The following is a 19,753-nucleotide window of genomic DNA, read 5'->3' on the forward strand; positions in this document are numbered from 1 at the left end:
TACACACTCACAAACATACACAGCCTCATTAATGCCATAAACTAGTGAGGGAGATGCTTGTAGCAAGTATTAGAGGCATTTCTCTAACCCAGAGACTGATTTTAAAGAGGAAAATAAATGGGAAAATGTGTGTTTGAACTCTCTAGTGCTGTGTTTAATAATAAAAAAAAAGACACGTTAATTTCATTGCTGTTTATCTCCAAGGTACCATAGGCTCAGACCTTTGAAACAGAGCCATTAACATGTTGAGTCAGCCACGCAGAAAACATCCCCAGTGTCTAGCAGGTTAAATCAGAATCCTTGCTGATGGGCAGGGACATCTCAAAGGAGCTGGAGGAAAGAAATATCTCACAGTGAGGGTGCCGTGTCACAGAGCAGGCTGCTCCAAGAAACTGCGAGTACTCCATCATTTGATGTGTATAATTTAGGTCGGATGGGGCTTTGAGTAGCTTGATGTGTTAATAGATGTGTTGGACCAAATGACCCTCAAGTTCCCTCCCAGTCCAAACCGTTCTGTGACTCCATGTGCTGACAATCAGAGGAGCCACAAGTGGCGACCCTCCCCCATACCTGAAGCCCCAAACACCAGCAAGACCCCATGCACAGCTGTGATGCTCCTTTCTTCAGCTCAGGATAGTTTTGGCTGAGGCACAAAGAAGATGTCTGAGGCTGTGCATTGGATTTGCCCTGGATGTGGACCTCTCCAGAGCATCCCATCCCAAACCAGGGTGAAATCAGGAACTGTGAGGTGAGAGCTGGTCTGTGCCTTTCTTGGGGTCTAAACCTTGGAACAAGGCATGTGTTGGTTTACATATCCCACTCTTTTCACTCCAAGATGATATGTTTGCATTTAACTTGGGAAAAGGCAAAGAAGGCTGTACCTTTCCTTGTGTGTACAACCAGAGTCACATTCCTGCAGCCATCCCTGTGTTGTATGATCTGTGAAAAAACACATTTACATCCAGACATCATTGAAGAGGTTAGGAGAGGTTAGGAGGACTTCTCATAAGCAGAAAAAAAACAACTTTTGAACAACTCACATTGGAGCTTGATGCCATACGGGGTCAGGGAAATAAGGAGGAGCACTTACAGCAGAGGAAGATGGCGAGGAGTGGCAGGGCCAACACCGCTGCTGTGCTGACCACAAGGGTGGTGACATCCACAAATGCTGTGCAGCCTTCTTCTGTGGTCAGACAAGGAAAAAGGAGAAGACAACTCAGAACGAAAAGACGAGAGAATAGCAGCATGCCATTATGAAAACATGCTTAAGTACACTTAGGAAAACAAACAAATTTTCTGAGGAAAAAAAAAGAAAAAACAATTTGATGGATTTTTTGGATCAGTCCCAACCAAGTGGTTGATCAGAAGAGCTATGGCAGACACGTTTCTCACCATGGCGCTGGTGGATGTTCTTCATGTGGAAGCTGCTTGTCAGCACCACCAAGAGCACCCCTCCTGGAGCAGCATAGCCCAGCGTGCGCTGTGCTGTCCACAGAAAGGACAAGAAAGAAGTGTTAATGCTTGCCCCCAGAAGTGGGCAGGGGCTGCCAGCATGAACTGCCACATGAGCAATGAGAGCTGTGGCAAAACAAAACTCCCTTATCATTTGGTTTATCTCCATTCTTGCCATTCATGATCAGCTCACCTGTTGTGCTTTTGAGCTGGGTGAGTTTTGTAGGCTGGAATGCCACAGTAGAGGCCACTAGGAAGGTGATCACAATCACATACAAAAGGAAAATCTCCGGCAGTATGACAGCAATGGATGGGCCTGGAAGAGAACAGCACAGAGCTGAGCATCACTTCTTCCATTTGCCTGCCACTTTCAGGATTTTATGAATCTCCATTGTGTTCTTTCTCACCCTCCTGGCCTTCCCAGTCACTCCCCACCCCCACAGGGTGCAGCTCCATTCCTCGGTCATTCTAAGTGCCCCTCTGCAGTTACCCACTGGGAAAAGTCTTTGTGGAAAAAAAGGTTTTGTGTATATTAGTGGTATAAGCGAGTGTCTAATCCATATGATCATCCACAGCAAGCTGAGATCACACGTGGAGGAACCACATGTTGTCCCTGGTGGGTTCATTCAGTCTACGGAGCACCCTTCTCTCCAGCCAACACATGGATGTTCATCTGCCATAAGGCCCCCACCCCAGTGATTACTCTTGCATGTTGTACACTTTATGAGGGAAAGGACTGAGATCTGCACTGCAACACTCCCAAAAATGCCCTTTACCTTCTTCTCGCATCCAGAGGAGCCCAGCGGTGCCAGTCAGGATGGAGGAGATGCACACCAGCCCGCAGGTGTAGGCACTGAGCCACCTCCACAGCTCTCCCCCTAGACACCCAGAGCAGAGTGGAGTGATGTTTATTCCCCCCAGGCTGTCCCACACCAGTCCCCAGCCCTCCTTTTGGGATGCAGCAGTGAGGGATCCCTGTCCAGGGTATAGTAGAGTTGACTCACTTTAAAGAAGGGATAGCAACCATTGCACAGTGTATATAAAACAATTAAAAATTGAGTCTTAGAATGAAGATGCTCTGAGATGCCTCATTTTCTACTGAAATGCCTCTCAGTCATTTCAACACTCCAAGAAAAATTATGTAAGGGTATGCCAGGGCATAACCTGAAAACAGAACAAAATCAGATTTCTCCATTAAAATAAACAAAAAACAACAACCAAGGAGAGTTAACTCTTTAGAAGACCCTCCAGATGAGAAGGAAAGATGTTTAGTCATCAGGAAGGGAGCATGAGTTGGTTACTATCTCTTCCCACAGCATTACTCCTCACTCAGCACCACTGGAGGAGGAAATTGGGTGTTCAGCTGTCCCCAGTGCAGACTCACTTATTCTTAGCTTTTCAGACTGGCAGACAGGAAAAATTATGCCCCATCCTGAAACAGCAGCGAAGACCACCGCGACCACTGAAATCCTCAGCACATCCTGCAAGGGAGGGGAGAGACCTGGAGAAAAAAAAACAAACAACAATTTGTGAAGCAGAGTGAGGTCACAACAGGATGAGCATGGAGGGCTCTGGAGCCATGGGGTTCCACCCTCTGACCGTGTCCTACCCTACACTGCCTTGGCCAAGGGTTGACCCAGGCTTAGGGGACCTTCTCTAAGAAGGAAAGGATGTATTCTTCTGCCCATCCCACCCACCAAGATCTGTGGCTTGGCGCCGGCTAGAGGTGGGACGGAAAACTGCAGATTGCTGCCCGATCATCCTACAGCAGCGAGCACTGGCTCACAGCACATGGCATCCTGGATGGCAAGACCTTGGGAATGGAGGAAGAATGGAGTGAATTAACTCAAGGATGCCGAGGACGGTTGGAGCAAAGGAAGATTGTGGGGTTCTGGGGAGCAGCACATGGGAAGCTCATTTTTTTGCCACTGACTTAGTGATCACCTGCAACAGTGATGTTCAGGGAGGTCTCCTGCCAGCTTATCCCATTGCTGGCATTGCAGGAATAGGAGCCACAGTCCGACTTCTTTGCCATCCTCAGATACAAAACACTGATACTTTCAGAGAGGCGGTAACTTCTGTCTGGGGGAAGCCTCTGCCCATCCTTCTTCCAGGTGAACGTGTCTGCCCTGCCCTCCGCCACCTCACACAGTACCTCACCACTGGCCTTGGCCACCAGGCCACTGCTCCAGAGCTGAGGGTGAGACACGGGCTCTGGAAAGGAAACAGAAACACCAGCACTTCTCTCAGACCTAAGCAGGACCTTCCACAGTGGGGATCAGGGTGGTAGTGTTAAGGCATCCTTGAATCTGCGTGGATGAAATCACAGGTGACTTCTGCTGGAAAGTCTTGCACTGCACAAGGTAGCTGGGCTTTCTGGTATCTATTTTGTTTCCCTACTTGAGTCATTGGTTTTTAAATCATATTTGGGTTAACACAGGGCATTTAATATATAAGGGGAAAAAAAAAAGTAAGTAAATTTCACTGCAACAGAGAAGTGCAGTAACATCATGGCAGCAGTGTTATTAGATTGAAAACAACCAGATCAAATTAAGAGAATTGGCAAGAGCAACATTGAGAAGGGACTTGTGTGTTATTTAAAGCATGCTCTTATCTCTGAAACAGCAGTTTGTGCCTGTAAATAGCAAACAGCCTCACACAGCTTGGTGTGTGGGTGAGGATTTTGGTGGCTTCTCCTTAAAGGCCACTGTGGTGGGCTTCACTCCATCAGTGCTATTAGCTTCGCCTTGGAAATGATATGGCATGGGTAACACTGGCCACAGCACCGCCAACCTCTCCATCACTTCTCAGAGAGCAGAAAAGAAGGGCTGGAAGGAACCTTCTGGTATGGGGTCAAGCCTTTTCTCACATCCAGATGCTGAAGAAGCATCACCAGATCTAGTGGTCTCCTAGAGTTCTCTGGGAAGGTCTCTATCCATGGCTGGTTCAAGTTCCCCATGTCTGGCCTGTTAGACTTCACCCAGATCTCTTCCCCCAAACCCCTTCTCCTGACTGATAACCCATACATATTCAAAAATACTGCCTGCATCTATCATCTCACTCCTCTCTCTCATGGCCACCACTTACTGAGGACATCCAGCAAGATCATCAAGCTCGCCCTTTCTTCCTGATTGACAGTCACTCTGTAGATGCCTCTGTCACTTTCCCGGAGGTCCTCCAGGAGAAGAGATCCATTGGATGCATGCAGGTGGACTCGTGCAGCATAAGGCACGTGGACAGTCAGGTTGTGCCTCTCATACTGCAGGATGGTGTGGAAAGTGGTGCCGTTGAGGTGCTCCCATTGCACAGAGTGGATGTGTGTGATGTTAAGTGGCCCCAAAAGCAGCACTGAGGAACCCACCACGGCCACTCTTCTCTCCAGGACTCCTTCCACTTTTGCAGCCTGTTTCAAAGGCACCAGCAGCCCTGGATGGTAGAAGATTGAGAGAAGACAAGCCAGGGAGATGGAGCAACCCTTGGGAGGGACCGTGGTACTTACTGTGCCAAGGTCACGCAGGAGGCATCTGGACAGCTTGGTCATTATTTCTCACAAACTATTGCCATTAGGCAGCGTGACATTCCATCGAGCTTATATTGGATGCTCTGAGAAACCTGGCTGCAGGGCTAAGGCCTTTTCTACTCAAGTTTTATGTGTAAGGGTGGCCTTCCCTACCAGCCTGTGCCCAGAAGGCACTTCCCAATCATCTCATTCCCAGTTCCTGGTCTAGTTTGGAGCTGAAAGCTCTCACCTGAGTGAGATAGAGCTACTGCCCTGAAATGCATGGCAAACTGTGTTTTTTTTTCCATGAGCCTGAGGACTTCAAGGGGTCACAGCTCCCAGACCAAATGGAATAAAAGGTTTTCAGGGAAAGACAGCTACAGTCCTGGCTTGTAAAGCAGAGTCCTTACAAACAAATGAAGATGAGGGTAAATAGTTTAGAGGAAGGAGTCACCTTAGGCAGAGGAAATTAGAGGAATGGCATTTGTTTACCTAGAAACAATGACAGTCACGTAAGAAAAGGTCTTCATTAGACAGGCACAACAATGAATTGCCAGTGGCTCTCCTTGCACTACAAACACACCTGTGCCTCTACTGATGGAAACTCCAGGGTTTCTGTTTGAGGTCCTCCTTCCCTCAGCAGGACAGCCAGGCTGACCCTGAGGAGATGGCCTGAGGTGGGGAGGAGCAGTAGCAGAGACACAGCGGGCAGCGCAGGCTGTGCTTCCTCCTCTCCCTCCACCACATCTCAGTTCCTGCCCTGATGAAAGCTGTTGCTGTGCAGTCACACTGCAAACCTTCCTGAAAATCATCCTGCCTGGGCAAATTTGCTATTTCTCCTAGGAAATTTGCAGGGCAGGATAGAAATCAGCCATAACAAGGCAAACAAAACGAGCCCAGCTGATGGTTTTTCCAATTCTCATGATGGTAACCAATAGAAACAGCCACCAGGTTTTATTCTCATGCCTTCATCACCTGAGAAATGCATGCAAGGAGAATAATTGAGTATAACAGAAAGTCCCCTTGTTCTAGAAGAACACTCTTCACACAGTATCAACAACATGAAATAAGAGAAAAAACTTCATTATGAGCACCTTTTTACAACTGCAGCATCCCAAGCTCATCCTGTACACACTCAGCACTCACTAACTCCATGACACCTGAGCAACTGCATATACCTTAACAGGTTTTTTTTTTCCCCATTTTAGATGCTCAGCCTGAAAAACCTTTGTACATTTGTTCTTCAAACCAGCCAGTGCACATGTAGCAATCTCACCTCAGTGAGATAAATGTTGAGTTGTCACATAGATTGACCTTGGTACAAACTTACCTGCAGAAAACTTTTAGCCTCAGTGCCACGCTCCTGAGCTGCTTCTAGCTCCTCTGCCTTAGGATAGCAGAACAGAAATGCTCTTCCTTAGGGGACGAGCATCTAGCCCCATTTAAAAAAGCCTGACCCGTATAGACCAGTGATCCCCATGCATAATTACACAACTGCTTAAGCCTGTGCTGATGTGCCTCAGGTGAGGATTCAGACTCGAGCCCACTGGGTGGCATTAAACCCCCATTTACCTGCCAGGAGCATCCCCAGCAGCTCCACGGGGCGGTGCAGCAGCATCCGTCGAGGGGAAAAGGCTCAAAATTGCTGTACTAAAAAAAACTACTAACTCCTAATTTCGAGTCAGGTTGTTGCTTGCGAGGCTGGATGGCTGATGCTCTGCTCCGCAGGGCAGCGCCGAGGCTGGGCTGGCTCCAGGCTCACGTCTCCCCGTTGGTTGCTCCTCTCTGCCCCTGCTGCCGCTTCTCCTCCTTCCTGGGAGGTTTCTGCCGGCAGCAGCCACACCCGCCCCAGCGTTGTGATGCCCATCCCGATCCCGTACCCACACGGCATCTCGTCCCAGGGTGCCAGGCCGTGCCCCAGAAGTGGCCCCACAAGAAATGCAGCTCTTGGTGGCCACGACGGCCCAGGGAGAAGAACCCACCCGACTCCAATCCGAGGAGGGGTTCCCATTTCCATTCTGAAAGTTATATAAATTCCGGGTGAGGTCAGGAGATCCATCTCCATCTCTTCCACGCGTCTTCCTCCAGAGAGCATCCCAGTTCCCTGAGGCAGTTTCTCCCCCCCTAACCTGTTTCTAGCAGTGTCAGGGGCTTTGTTTCACTTCCAGTGGTGTTTTCCTCCACCAAGGCAGATGCAGAATGGGATCACCCATGTGGCATAAGCTCTCTGCAAGAGGAATTTCATTTTAAGGAAGTGTGCACTGAAGGAGCACCTGGGGACCATGTTGAATGGTCAGAGAGATGAGAAGTTTGGGGAAGCTGGAGCTTGGGGCCAGAGCTCCGGAGAAAGATTTCTTGCCCTGCTGAGCATGGCCAGCTCCATCTGATTCCTTTGGGCCATCAAAACCAGAGTGAGATGGAAGCTGGGACCAGGCTGCACAGCCTTAGGAAGTGATGGGAGGATGTTATGAAGCCCAAAGTAAGCACCACCAACATGGTGACATCTGGCTGCTCTGTCACCCCTATCCACGCTCCATCTGAGCCAGGGAAACTCATCTGAACCACCTGATGACATCAAGCCTTTTGTGACCCATGTTTGGTGTTTGTATTTGCTGTCTTCTTTCCAATTTCTTGACACTTCCTTTCTCTGCCCCAATCTCTTTCCAAATTAATAAGCCCATACTTACTTCCCCCTTTTGTTCCTCATTTTGCTACACAAAATCATAGAAGCACTGGGTGGTTTGGGCTGGAAGATCCTCTGGTCCAATCTCTTTCCATGGGACATCTCTCACTACATCAGGTTGCACCCAGCTCTGTCCAACCTGCCTTTCACCACCTCCATAACACTTCTCTAGGCAACCTGCTCCAGTGCCTCACCACCCAAATTTAGTATCTGGAGTAGATCCACCCCTAAATTTAGTATTTCTGACACCACTGCATAGGCTGTCAGCTTTCTCTGGCACTTTTGGTTTGGTTATCTCAGCAATTTTGGCCACGTGTGAAACCCATGCATACCTTGCAGATCCATCTCTGAGTTTTTATGATTCTCACATTGATTTGTCACAGCCAGTGATTTCCCTCTTAGTCTTCCTTTTATTTTTTTTCTTTTTTTTTTCTTTTTGCTAAAGCAGAGGCTGTTCCAGTTTGGATCTCTTCATGCTGTTTTTTTGCCAACAGTGCATTTTCATTTTTAATAAAACTTCTCTATTTCCCTGTGCCCAGCAAAGCGCATGCTCTCTATTCCTATCTCCTTGGTTCCTCAGTGCAGGGTCATGTCACCATACATTCATATTCAATCATAGCAAAGCATGATCATAGCACCCAGGGTGCTCAGGACAGCTGCAAAACTAAAAGAAATAAAAAGCAGTGTGAAGATGATGGTCTTTAGCTGCAGCAGAAAAATTCACTTTGTCACTAGGAGCAGCAGCTCCTTCCCCTCCTTGGAGGAGATGCTCCCACCATGTTCCCAGCATCCATACTCACCTCTCCAAAGAGACATGCTTACCAATCAGGATACTCTACCATGTTATACCTTCCACAATCCACAACTCCATGGAAGAACATTTTAAAGTCATGTTCTACCCTTAATCTTAAATGAACAACATGAAAAATGAGGCAAACTCCTTTCATATGTACTTCAGAAGCTTTTCTGGCACTTGTGTTGCACCCTGCACCTTTTAAAGGGCTGGGAGAGATCAAATAGCAAACACAGCAGCACGAACCTGTGAATATTGGCTGCAAGGAAGAGTTGCTGATATACTACTTTGGATCAGGGCACCGTCTTGCAGTTGGAGAGAGATAACAGCAGCTGACCATCAGCAAATGTGTACACAATGTCAAAGCCTGTCCAAAGGCACAACCTCAGGCATCACTTTCCAGCCCCACACTGCTGTAACTCATCTTGTCATGAAAGGACAATCATTGGTATCTACCAGAAAGTGTCTGGATGAAGAAGAAAATTGCATTCCTTGGTTGATCTCAGCATTCCTGTTGCAGGCAGTTTGAAGCACCCTGGCCTTCACCAGGAGGTGCTTGGCTGAAGGGTTTTCCACATAGTGTTAAAAGAGAGGAAAAAACAAACAAACAGTAATGTGACTTCTCCACCAGATCAGTTCTGGTGAAGCCCTGTGACACTTTTTCACTCTGGGTGGATAGGATGGCAGAGCAGCAGAGGCCTGCAGGCACTTTTTCTAGTCCAGCAGCTTGCTCACATAGGGTCTCTTAGAGATGGTCACCAGGACCATGTTCAGTTTGGTTTTGAATGTCTTGGCCTGGTTCTTCAGCCCCATCTGCTTGATAAATTCACTTATCCAACCCACGCTTTGTCAGCTTCTCTATGAGGATGTTTAGGGAGATAGCATCAAAAGCCTCACTAAAGTTGAGGTAAGCATCTGCCCTCATCTACCACCCAACCACTTCAATGCAGAAGGTTTTCAGTTTGGTTAAGTGGCATTTCTCATCCATAAATCCATGCTGACTCTTACCAATCACTTCCTTGCCTGTCACATGTTGGGAAGTGGCTTCCCACACCTACCCAAGGATTCGAGGGGAGGCTGACCATCCTGGAGCTCCTCCAGATCCTCCTTCCTGCCCCTTTCTGAAGGCAGGAGTGATGTTTGCCCTCTACTTACCTTCACGAACCTCTCCCAGTTATCACAGCCTCCCACAGACAACCAAGAGCAACCTTGCCACGACATCAGCCACTCTCAGAGGTCATATGTGCATCCCATCAGCCCCATGTGCCTACATACATTCAATTGGCTTGCGTACTCCCTAACCTGCTCCCCTCCCACCAAGGGAGACTGGTCTTACTGATGAAGACCAAGGTGAAGAAAGCATCAGGTATGTTGACAGTTTCCGTGCCCTTTGGCACCCCTGCCCCACTCAGAGCAGGTCACACTCAGCAGAAGATGATTTTCAGCCACATGGGATGGATTAAAACATGGAAGAAGAAGCTAGGACAAGCAGCAGGGCTGCTGAGAGGAACAGTGCACTAGGTGAGCCTTTAAAATCAAAGGCTGCAAGTATCTGACAGAGGAAGCTGCTCTGAGATGCAGCGAGCAGTGTCTGAGGGGGAGGCCTGCAAGCACCAAGCCATCTGCAGCCACAAAGAAAGCCACACTGACCTTTAAAAGCTACAAAGAGCAGTCAGAGAAGGGGCCAGAGAGGCAGAGCCCTGTGAAAAAGCTGCTCAGAGGAGGAAATGGAAAGGCAGAGGCAGCTGGTGAGGCTGCAGCACAAGACATAAGTGGAGATGGGGACAAAATGTCGCAAGTAGAGCATGAAGCAAGAAGGGGAGCAGAACATCAGGGCAGGGGGAGGGAAGAGGGCAGGAACAAGGCAGGAAGCAAACCTTAGAAAGAAAATGCAGCCAACCATTCCTCCCCTCTCTTTTAGGTTGTGCTCTACTGGTTTCTGCAGTTTGCTGTGTTTTACACATAGCATGGGATGCAAGCAGAGCCATGGGCTTGCTGTGGGGAATCTACGATCGACTGGGACTAGATGATCTTACAGGTCTTCTCCAATCTTTCTAATTCTATGGCTCTATGCCTCCCCCCAATTCCCAGCTGCATGAGGACCTGATTTCCCATCCCCTGGGCTCCTCTTGCAGTCTACCAAAGAAGTGTAGAGTTTCAACCACACCATGCCACAAGTGCAGCTATCCCATCTGTGTATGACCCAGGATGGAGGGCAGGACTTGGCAAGCACAAAACTGCAGAGATCTGGTGTCAATGTCACTCACCAACAGACACTGGCCTCTCTGTAGAGATGCGTGGACCAAATACTTCCCAACTCTCCCAGAATTGGGCACTGTATCACCCAAATCCTGCAGCTCTCTTTACGTGGCACCTGTTAGGTAGAAAGAAGAAGTCCCGTGCCCAAGATTGAGGATGGCAGAAAGAGAATTTTAGCTCCAAACCAAGTGAGCTGCCAAAAAGTGAAGATTTTTTCTATGAGCATGATTAAGTAAAAGCTGCAGTATGGACTGTACAGGAATCTGCTGTAATTGCCCTTTGTTTTGGGATGGGCTCGCTCAGATCATGCTGCTTTCTTCCTCTTCCCATCACCAGCTTCTAACTCACCCCAGCCATGACACAACAGCCACTCCTTCAAGTTGACAATAAACAACAATGCATTTCAATGCTGACAAAGGACAGAAATATCAGGCAATCTAGAGAACCCAAAGAAGAACAAAATTAATCTATTCTCTCATTGCATTTTGCAGATATCCTAAAGTGCTGTTGCCATGGGACCCCAAGATTGAGCAAAGTTTATCGCAAAGGAAAGGTCTGCTTAATTATTACTTGGCATGCTCATAAAAACAAGGACACCAGGTCCAAAGATCTTCATACATGCTATGCTTTTAATGTGACAGGGCAATTGGTAAGTGACCCTGGGACACAAGACTGAAATCCATTCAACATTCCCCACTACCCCTCAAGTTAAAGGTGTGTTTATAAAACTGAGCTTCCCATGGGTGAACTGTTGTTTTGCCTTTGCTTTAGGCATCTTTCTCTTGTGTTCAGTATCTTTGTGCTCTCAGGAAGCGCTCTCAAGACGAAACAAAAAACAGCTCATCCCTCAAATTCAAGAGAAACTATGGTTTGAGGCAAACTAATTCATTTCCAGTTGCTCCATGGGCAGGAGTGGGCTCACCAAGAGTCTGGTCTCAAGGGACAGAGTGACAACAGCATCACCTTGTTTCTGCTGCAGTTCTATCTCCTGCAAGGTTCGGAGCCAAAGCAGAAGGCAGTTGAGGGAATGTTACGGTTGTGTAGAGAGTCTCTGGCATTGCTCTTGGCTTTGTCTCTTCAATGTCTTCTCCAATTCTGGCATAAATTGTTACTGTGTCCCCTACCACGGCGTTTTCCATGTAAATATCCTCTGTGTTTGAGGCCTGGAGAAGCAGAGAGAAAACCAAAGGTGCTGGAATCAGAAGGGATCCAGAGCTGCTGACTGCAGGCAGCAAGGAATATTTTACCCAAGGACCTCTCAGACAAAGCCAGGTCCTTCAGGAGTCACAGCCTGCAGAGCAGCTGGGGCTGTCCTGCTCTCCTGTCTCCTACTGAGGCTTTTTTGCCTCTTCCTCTGGGCTTTATTTCTCACAGGTGGAACCCTGCACAAGATGAGTCCCTAAATGGCCCACGTGGATCCCTGAAGACATTCTGAACATGAATTCACAAGGCTGGCAATCAGACAAGACGGGCTGTCTCCGTATTTCTCTGCACGTAACCATTTTTCCTCAATGCTGCTATTGGTCAAAGCTGTCCTCGGGCTTCTCAAGTCCCTAAAAGCAGCTCCTCTGGGCTCTGGGTGGGAGGCAAAGGGGAACTGTGCATCTGGGGAAAGGGCAAGCACTTTGCAACTTACTCTTACTGCACCAAACCAACTTCCTAATTTTATATTCAGCAAATGAATCCTGCAGCTCAGTGCATCCTACTCAAGCCAGCAGCAAGCATTTACCCAAGGAGCCTTTAGCAAAACTGCTCGTACCTGCTGCTGTGTAGTGGTTCCCATCTTCTTCTGCCACACTGCATTTGAGAAAAAGAGAGTTTTAGTGCCCAACAGACACACTGATGCACTGTGCCCTCCTCTCCCTGAGCCCTGGGGAACCCGAGGTCCACTGCTGGCACTTTCACCAGAGGCTGACGTGGATTTTGTTGTCAAGATGGAGATCTCTGTGGCTATTTTACTCAAGTACAAGTTACTTTTCCCACTTGGAAACAAATACAGTTGCTTCCTGACAAAGGCATCCTGAGGGATGAAGGTGCTGATGGAAGCTGCAGAGACCTTATCTTGTAGGTTCATTTTCAAGTGGACACCACTCAGGATATTCTCCCCAGCTGGAGTTCTAAATTGTCTACAACAGAATAATCATGTCGACACTCAGAGGGTGCATTTCTGAGTCTATCAGTTGTACCTCTTTTATTGACTAGATGTGATGCTGTTTCTCAGTTCTGGGCTCAGCACTAAAACATCTAGGTTCTGCAGAAAAAGACAACCTCCCCGTGCTGTGCTTCTGCTTCATTAAGCTGCATCACAAACTCGGAACCTTTCAGGAATGGCAGAAGGGGCACGTTGAGGGGGAGCTCTTAGGGGAGGAATAATTTTGGTCAGAAGAGCCCTCCACTGCCTTTATCCCCGAGGAACACTCCCAGATGTGCAGCCTTAAAGGGAGAAATGCAGGAGCAGATCCACCTACCCCATCGCCGTATGCAGAGGACCAGGAACAGCAGCAAGAGGCCGACAAGAGAGCAAACTCCAATGATGTAGTAATGGATGTTGTCTTGATGCTTGCTGTCTGGTACGGGGAAGACAACACGTGCTGTGAGTACTTCCTAAGGGAATGCAGGGCTGGCAGATACCACAGCGGAAATTGTTTCCCCTGCTTTCTAAGTAGGGTGGCACCAAAGTAGTGGTAGAAGAATATTTGGTGTATGTTTCACAGCCTCTGTGGCTGCTGGTTTATCTCTAAACATCCTATTAAGCTCAGCAAATAATGGATTTGCTCTGGCACAGGACTAAGACCCAGTGCATCATTTTCTGAGCCCGTCTCTCCCACGTGAAGCCATTTATTTCACGTAAACACAAGACATGCACAAGAAGCATGCACAAGAAGCTCTCGTCCTTCTCATTTAGCAGGCAGAGCAGAATAGGGTGGGCTTACTTCTATAATAGAGCAGCACAACTGTCCGTGCACATGGGCACTTACCTTCGTCAAGATGCTCGGGGGAAACAGGCTCCCTGTGCACGGCCAGGGTGACCCCCCTGCTCTGGTTTTGCTGTGTGAAGGTGACGCCGTACAGCCCGCTGTCACTGAGCTGCAGGTCCCGCAGCAGCAGGGATGCGTTCTCGGGGAAGACCTCGACGCGGTTCCCGTATTTGGCATGAGGGAAAGATATTGCAGAGCATTTCTTGGGAGCTCCCCAAGCATCCAGGGAGCAGTTCTGCACTGAGCAGGTGATGATCACCTGTCGGCTGGTCCCAAACGTCCACCGAATTGACACTGGGAAGCGAAGGGAGCTGTTGACTCTGTAAGAAACCGGCAGGAGCAGGGACTGCCCCACGGTGCCGCTGAGCGCATCCTGCGGGATTTCGATGAGAAGAGCCAGGTTTTGCCCTGCAGAGCAGCAGGAGGCAGCACAGCAGCCGTTCAGCCCCAGTCTCAGCTCCGGGTGCTCGCAGCACCCCGCATCCCACCTCCCCTTGCCGAGCAGCCCCTCGCCGGCCCTGGGCTTCACACCCTGCCCGGCAGCGATCCCAGCCCCGACTCACCGAGCAGCAGCAGCACGACGGAGCTGAGGCCCCAGCAGCGCTGCCTGCAGCACATCTCCTGAGGCTGCCGTGCTCTCCCGGCCCGGGAGGAAGTCAGCAGCTCGGGCTCAGCCCCTCTGCACCCGTTGGGTTCACTGCGGGTGGGGGAGACCCGGCTCCTTCCTGCGAGCGGACAGGGGCGGCCTCGGGCACTGCGTTGTGCCAGGAGGGTCCCAATGGGAGTGAGCAGGGTCTGAGGAACTCTCCCTTCTACACCTTGAGCAGCAAGGAGGCTCCGTGCTTTAAAGGAGATGAAGGAAGCGTATTGCACTGATAAACACAAAACGGTAATCGGTGAGGACTGCTATTCTTTGAAACCATAGATGACAGCGGACTCTAAGGGCAGATGAAAGAAGCTGTCAGTAGAAAGAGAAACGCTTCCACCTCGCAGGCAGAAACAAAGAATCAGGCTGTCAATCCCTAGAAGGAAAAGACCCAAGAGTCTTCTCCAGGGAGGAACAACTCTTCAGTGACAATCAGAAAACTCACACCTTTCCACACCACCATGTAACTCAGCCTTTTGCTCACAAATTTTCAAGGTTCATCATGGTTTTTGGGACTTCCTCCTGTAATTCAGCTCGCATGTGTTCTCCATGGGTCTGGGGGACGCTCAGGGTGACGGGTCCTGCCCCATCTTCACCATTGCAGTGCTTGGGTTGATACTTTCCAACCACAGCTTTTGCACAGCTAAAATTACATTGCAGATTCAGACTGTAGCATGACCCATGCCATACAACTTGATCCACTGCTGGGAAGCTCAAGAGGAAGGAAATGTCCACTGCTTATTGCTGCTGGACAGAGCTAGCCCAGAGAAGCTTAAGCCCAGCACTGGGGTGCAGCCAGAGAAAGGGGTGATGGATGGGTGAGGATAAATCAGGAGGTCTTCACTGGGGAGGCTGGAGGGCTGGTGTCAAAGACAGCAGGTGAAAATGATGGTGACTTACAAGTATGCTTGCAGCTTTCAAACTATGTAACAGTCGCAGCTGCATCTGCGACATCTCATTGTATCAAGATTAAATCTGAAAAGTAAAGGGGGAAGAACCGATGTGCATCCTCTGTCCAGCTGATTTGCTGCAGATTTGGTGATGCAAAGCCTTGTTAGGTCCTTCAGGCTGTGTTCGGGCAGCTCAGCCAGGGGAGCACGTGAGCTTTTCCAGATGAGCTACACTGGAAGTTCTCAAGGGCTCGGACACACATGATCTGAATGAACTCAGAATATATTAATTTCTTCCCTCCCTAAACTTTTGCAGTAAGTTGACTTTGCCCTTTCTCGTGTGCCTCTGAACAAAAAGCATCCGCATTGATTTAATGCTTATTTCATATTAACATGCAGATAGAATCATTTTTGCCAGCTTTCTGCAAGTATTTCAGAACACAACATAATGGAAACGGTGTCAGGAAATGAGAAGATTTTGTTTCTGAGCAGAAACGAATGAATAGATGGGTCAAATCCTGTTCCTGTTCACTGTGCTGCTCCCAAGGGGTGTCTGTCTCTTGATGAACGTGGTGACACTGCTAGCTCCGAGAGCTGAGCTTGGCCAATTTTAGGATTGAGCAAAGCTTCTATTTCCCTCTTGAGCAAAATGATGGTCCATCTGTCCGTGCAAGGGCTTCACCTGCCCCAACAGCAGGAGGGGAGCAGGAAACTTTGCCCACACAGAAGCACATCTGCACAAACACCTCAACATTACAGACAGCAGCTACTTCCTGTGATGAGATGTGGTGGGATAAGATGCAAAGCCCTCTGTGAGCAGCATCACATCTTTCATCAGGCTGACGTTGACCACAGCCCTCTGAGAGCCCACGCTAACCACAGCATGCTCCTGCTTCAGCTTCCTGCCTTCTTGGGCTTGAGGTCAAGAATCGAAGGGTTGACTGCACACACTGTGTCATGCAAGTGCTGGAGACAGAGCAGAAAACCTGCTGTCCTCTCTCCTCATCTTCTGCATTTTTATATCTCATCAGTAAATCTACACACGTGTTCGCAAGCCATCACAATATGAAATTCAGACCAAGCCCTGCTCAATAGAGCCACCTCTCATGGGCTTTCAGGGTTCCCCAAGAGCACAAGGAGGACCTCACCACTCTACAATGCTGTAGTGAGGTGGGGGTTGGCCTATTCTTCCAGGTAACAGCAAAAAGATGAGAGATGATGACCTCAAGTTGCACCAGGTTGGATATTAGGAAGACTTACTTCTCAGAAAGAGCAGTGAGACACTGGAACAGACTGGCAAAGGAGATCACAGTCACTGTCCTTGGAGGTGCTCAAGAAACATGGAAATGTGGCATTGAGTGACACAGGTCAGTGAACACGCCAGGGTTGGACTTGGTGATCTCAGAGGTCTTTTCCAACCTTAATGATGATTCTCTGATTCTGTGACTTCATTCTTCTCAGCTGTTTCTTCAGGTGTTGCAACCTGTACTACTGATTAATATGTATTTTTAATTATGTATTAAGAAACAGGGAAAAAAACAACAACAAAAAATAAACAAGGAAATTCACTCCAGAGATGTGGAACTTGAAAGGAGAGCATCTGCTTCTTCAGAGGTATCTGGCCAAGGACCCTTTTCAATGCCCCAAGAGATAATAAGAAAGGAAGGAAACCACAAAGAACATACAGGAGCACAAATGAGTGGTGGGAACTCATCAATGGGCTACCAAGGATCAGCTAATGTCTTCCAAAGCTACAGTTCTAGGTCACATACCAACAGAAGCCTACAGAGGTCAAATCTCAGGAGCAGGAAGAGCAGTCTGGGCTTTGACACTGATGTGGAGTAGGGGAACCCCAGTCTGGGAGAGTGTGAAGATGGAGATGGCTGCACAGACCCATAGGAGCAGGGAGGAACCACGCTGGGGAGGCAGAACAGGGTCTGTGCAGTTGAAGTTTGGGGATACATTGGTATCATTCTTTGTGCAGAATTATCCCTTCCTTTCCAAATCACTCCACTGAGCTTTTCTATTGTATGCAATTATACTACACTGTGGCACACGATCAACTTGTGCTGTTAAAGGAGGGCTGCCATGCTCTTTAGGCCAAAATGAATTCATTTTGGTTAATGTTAGATCTATGCTTTCAATAGTGAACTAGAAATGGATGTTTCCCATTAGCAGTGCATCCACAAATTAAAAGTAATTTCTCTGTCTAATGAGGTCTTTGAAGTTCAAACAGAAAACGGTAAAGGCAGAAGAGAGACAAGGCAAAATGAACAGGTACAAAGGGCCCATGAGACTACTCACACTCTGCTGCTCTCATCTACTGAATCTGAGACATCCATGCTGCTGTAGATTACTTAAGAGTCTGCAGAACATATGTAAAGCAGGAGGTGAAAGGAAACGTTTCAAGGATAGTTGGTTACTGTGCAGTCTGCACATTATTTCTTACACACTACCAGCAGCAGGCTGCCCTTCCTGCATGTCTCAGAGATCACGTACAGGAATTTCCCCTCTACCATTTGTCAAAACTGTAGTTTTTGATGAATATTAATTTGCTTCCACTTTTTTCCCTGTGACTTCATATTATCCCACTTCCACAGGAAATCCATTCCTGTCTGCCTGACCCCGATAGCTCTGGTTTGAACCAGCTCTGAATTAAGATAACTATTAGCTGTAATATTGTTTTCAGTTTACTTACCTGAAAGAGCCTAGCAAAATAGTTGGTGTTTTAAAATAGCCAAAAAGGACAGAAACGAGGAGACAACAATGGAAACATTTTTCAGCTTATCTGAGTATTTGAGCATGGCAAGTGCAGAAACAAAAGGGATTTTTCAGGGGCAGACCTTGGTTTCGCTGAAGGACTGAAGACTCTTCTGTTCTGAATGATTCCAAGGGGATAAGACCCCAAAGGAGGATGTGAGGGGGGCACTGCAGGGCAAAAGGAGTCACTAGAAAGGACCAGAGGGTAAGCAGAGATAAATGAAGGTGCATGCACAACGTGGAAATGTTCAGATACACAAGTTTAGGGAGAGCTGGCTGCTGGGAAACCAAACTGTGGGTCCTGGGACACATGTGTGTGGGAACCGAGGACCTCAAGATAGATGGTGCCCTCCAATAGCCACCTGATGAGCTCTATTTCCCCCTGGACTGGGCTTAGATCAGCTCCTTCCCCCTCCCCACACCTCCAAAACCAACCCATTTTCTCCACACTCCCTCAGATCCCCTCTGTGTGCCCTCACAACATCTCTGTTCCCTTCGCCATCACCTCTGGTACAGCGTACACCATGTCCTGCTGCTCCTTAAAAAAAACATCTAACAAATGTTTGAACAGCAGTCCCTGGGCTTTTCAAGAGAAATGGATGTAGCACAGCAGAAGAGACAGAATCAGCACCAGCCTTAGAGCCACAGGTGGGTTTGACTTATCACTGAGCTTTCAACACTCATTTTTCATGCTGTTCCATGCACCTTCTGCCACCGTGTGGACAGTGTATAGAATGAATGACAAGGAGCCAATGGCAATGCACTCATTTGCCCTTCTCAGATTTATTCCACTTTTGATGGGTAACGTACTCATCAAGTTCATGATTGCTAGAAATTGTTAACCTGACCACTTCATAGTTCATTCAGTACATCATCACTTCATTTTTTACTTCTGGGAAATGTTTTAAAAACACAAATAGTGGAGCCCTTGCGTAGTGGGAGGGAGAAAAAAGTTCATCATTCGGTGGCTGAGAGAACTGGTAAAGCTTGATTACAAAAATTGATGCGATACCATTACAGCAAACAACCTGTTCCATAACACAGCACAAGAGATGTCCGTTCAGGCAGACTGCAGTAACCAACAAGCCCTGTTTCTACAAAGAAAGCTTTGATGATCACAACATGCTTAGGAACAACTCAGACCACTTAGGAAGTGAAGAGGTGGAGCTCGAGATTAAACAAAGCTCCCTCCTCATTTTGTTATGAAATAGCTAAATTAAATTGAATAATACCTATGAGAAAATGTGTTCCTGCTACATTCATGGAGAACAGTTTCCCCCCAGAACACATTACACAATCACCTCAAGGAGTGTGCTGGCTTGGAGATGGCTCAAAGAGGAGTTTGGTGGCTGAAGACCACCGCCCTGGGCAGCTCCACACTGCTCAGTGGGAGGCAGAGCTACTATCACCACATTCCTCATCAGAAAGGCACCTATATCACTACAGCTGTCAATATATTTTGAATTAGTTCTCCCTCGTGCTTGCCACAGTCCTGCACACTCCAGCTCAGAGAAGTGGCAGATTTTTGGCTTGCAGCTGATAAAAATGGGAAGTAAAGCTCATTTCAGCGACTAAGGGATGAGTCCCACATTAACCCCAAAGTGCTTTTTCTCTGATTCTGGGGACAACAGGATACAAAAGCAGCTCAGAAATTTCTGACGTTCTGGAATACTGATCAGGCTCCTCTGCCCCCCCTCCCAGGGTCAGTTAACACAGAGATGATTTTGTAACCACCTCTCCCCACCATGCTCCAGGCCATAGCTTCACCCAGAAGTGAAACAACCCTGGAGCAC

At 48.1% G+C, this 19,753-nt stretch overlaps 2 protein-coding genes and 1 long non-coding RNA gene across 5 annotated transcripts in view; 1 reads left to right on the plus strand and 2 right to left on the minus strand.

The window, feature by feature from the left end:
• Positions 1 to 19,753, plus strand: part of SPRY3 (sprouty RTK signaling antagonist 3) — a 69,596-nt gene that overhangs the window by 18,665 nt on the left and 31,178 nt on the right. The gene's annotated exons all lie outside the window — the stretch shown is intronic.
• LOC136044329 (natural killer cell receptor 2B4-like) lies at positions 191 to 7,063 on the minus strand. 3 transcript variants are annotated; one of them, XM_065729592.1, is made up of 10 exons: positions 6,524 to 7,063; positions 4,540 to 4,878; positions 3,397 to 3,666; positions 2,837 to 2,953; positions 2,229 to 2,330; positions 1,646 to 1,768; positions 1,393 to 1,485; positions 1,091 to 1,183; positions 882 to 939; positions 191 to 330 (listed from the first exon to the last, which is right to left on the minus strand). In XM_065729592.1, the coding sequence occupies exons 1-10, from the start codon at positions 6,567 to 6,569 to the stop codon at positions 279 to 281; spliced, it is 1,293 nt and encodes a 430-aa protein (XP_065585664.1). In that variant the 5' UTR covers positions 6,570 to 7,063; the 3' UTR covers positions 191 to 278. The 3 variants fall into 3 exon arrangements, with proteins under 3 accessions (XP_065585664.1, XP_065585665.1, XP_065585666.1); XM_065729593.1 differs by lacking the exon at positions 2,229 to 2,330; XM_065729594.1 differs by lacking the exons at positions 191 to 330; positions 882 to 939 and having other exon boundaries at positions 1,100 to 1,215.
• LOC136044347 (uncharacterized) lies at positions 11,353 to 13,604 on the minus strand. The gene is made up of 3 exons (XR_010621803.1): positions 13,155 to 13,604; positions 12,446 to 12,483; positions 11,353 to 11,849 (listed from the first exon to the last, which is right to left on the minus strand). It is a non-coding gene; the product is annotated as an uncharacterized LOC136044347 (long non-coding RNA).

The sequence above is a fragment of the Cyrtonyx montezumae genome, unplaced genomic scaffold (genome assembly GCF_038088225.1).
Source record: "Cyrtonyx montezumae isolate F1298 unplaced genomic scaffold, pur_monq_1.0 scaffold_11, whole genome shotgun sequence".
Classification (NCBI taxonomy): Eukaryota; Metazoa; Chordata; class Aves; order Galliformes; family Odontophoridae; genus Cyrtonyx; species Cyrtonyx montezumae.

What these genes read in the sequence shown, in the direction of transcription:
- LOC136044329 (XM_065729592.1), bottom strand. Translation starts at nt 6,569, where the DNA reads ATGCTGCTGCACCGCCCCGTGGAGCTGCTGGGGATGCTCCTGGCAG. An exon ending in GCTGGGGATGCTCCTGGCAG is followed by an intron (nt 4,879 to 6,523) that starts GTAAATGGGGGT and finishes TCTACCATCCAG; the next exon opens with GGCTGCTGGTGCCTTTGAAA. An exon ending in GAACATCCACCAGCGCCATG is followed by an intron (nt 1,184 to 1,392) that starts GTGAGAAACGTG and finishes GTCTGACCACAG; the next exon opens with AAGAAGGCTGCACAGCATTT.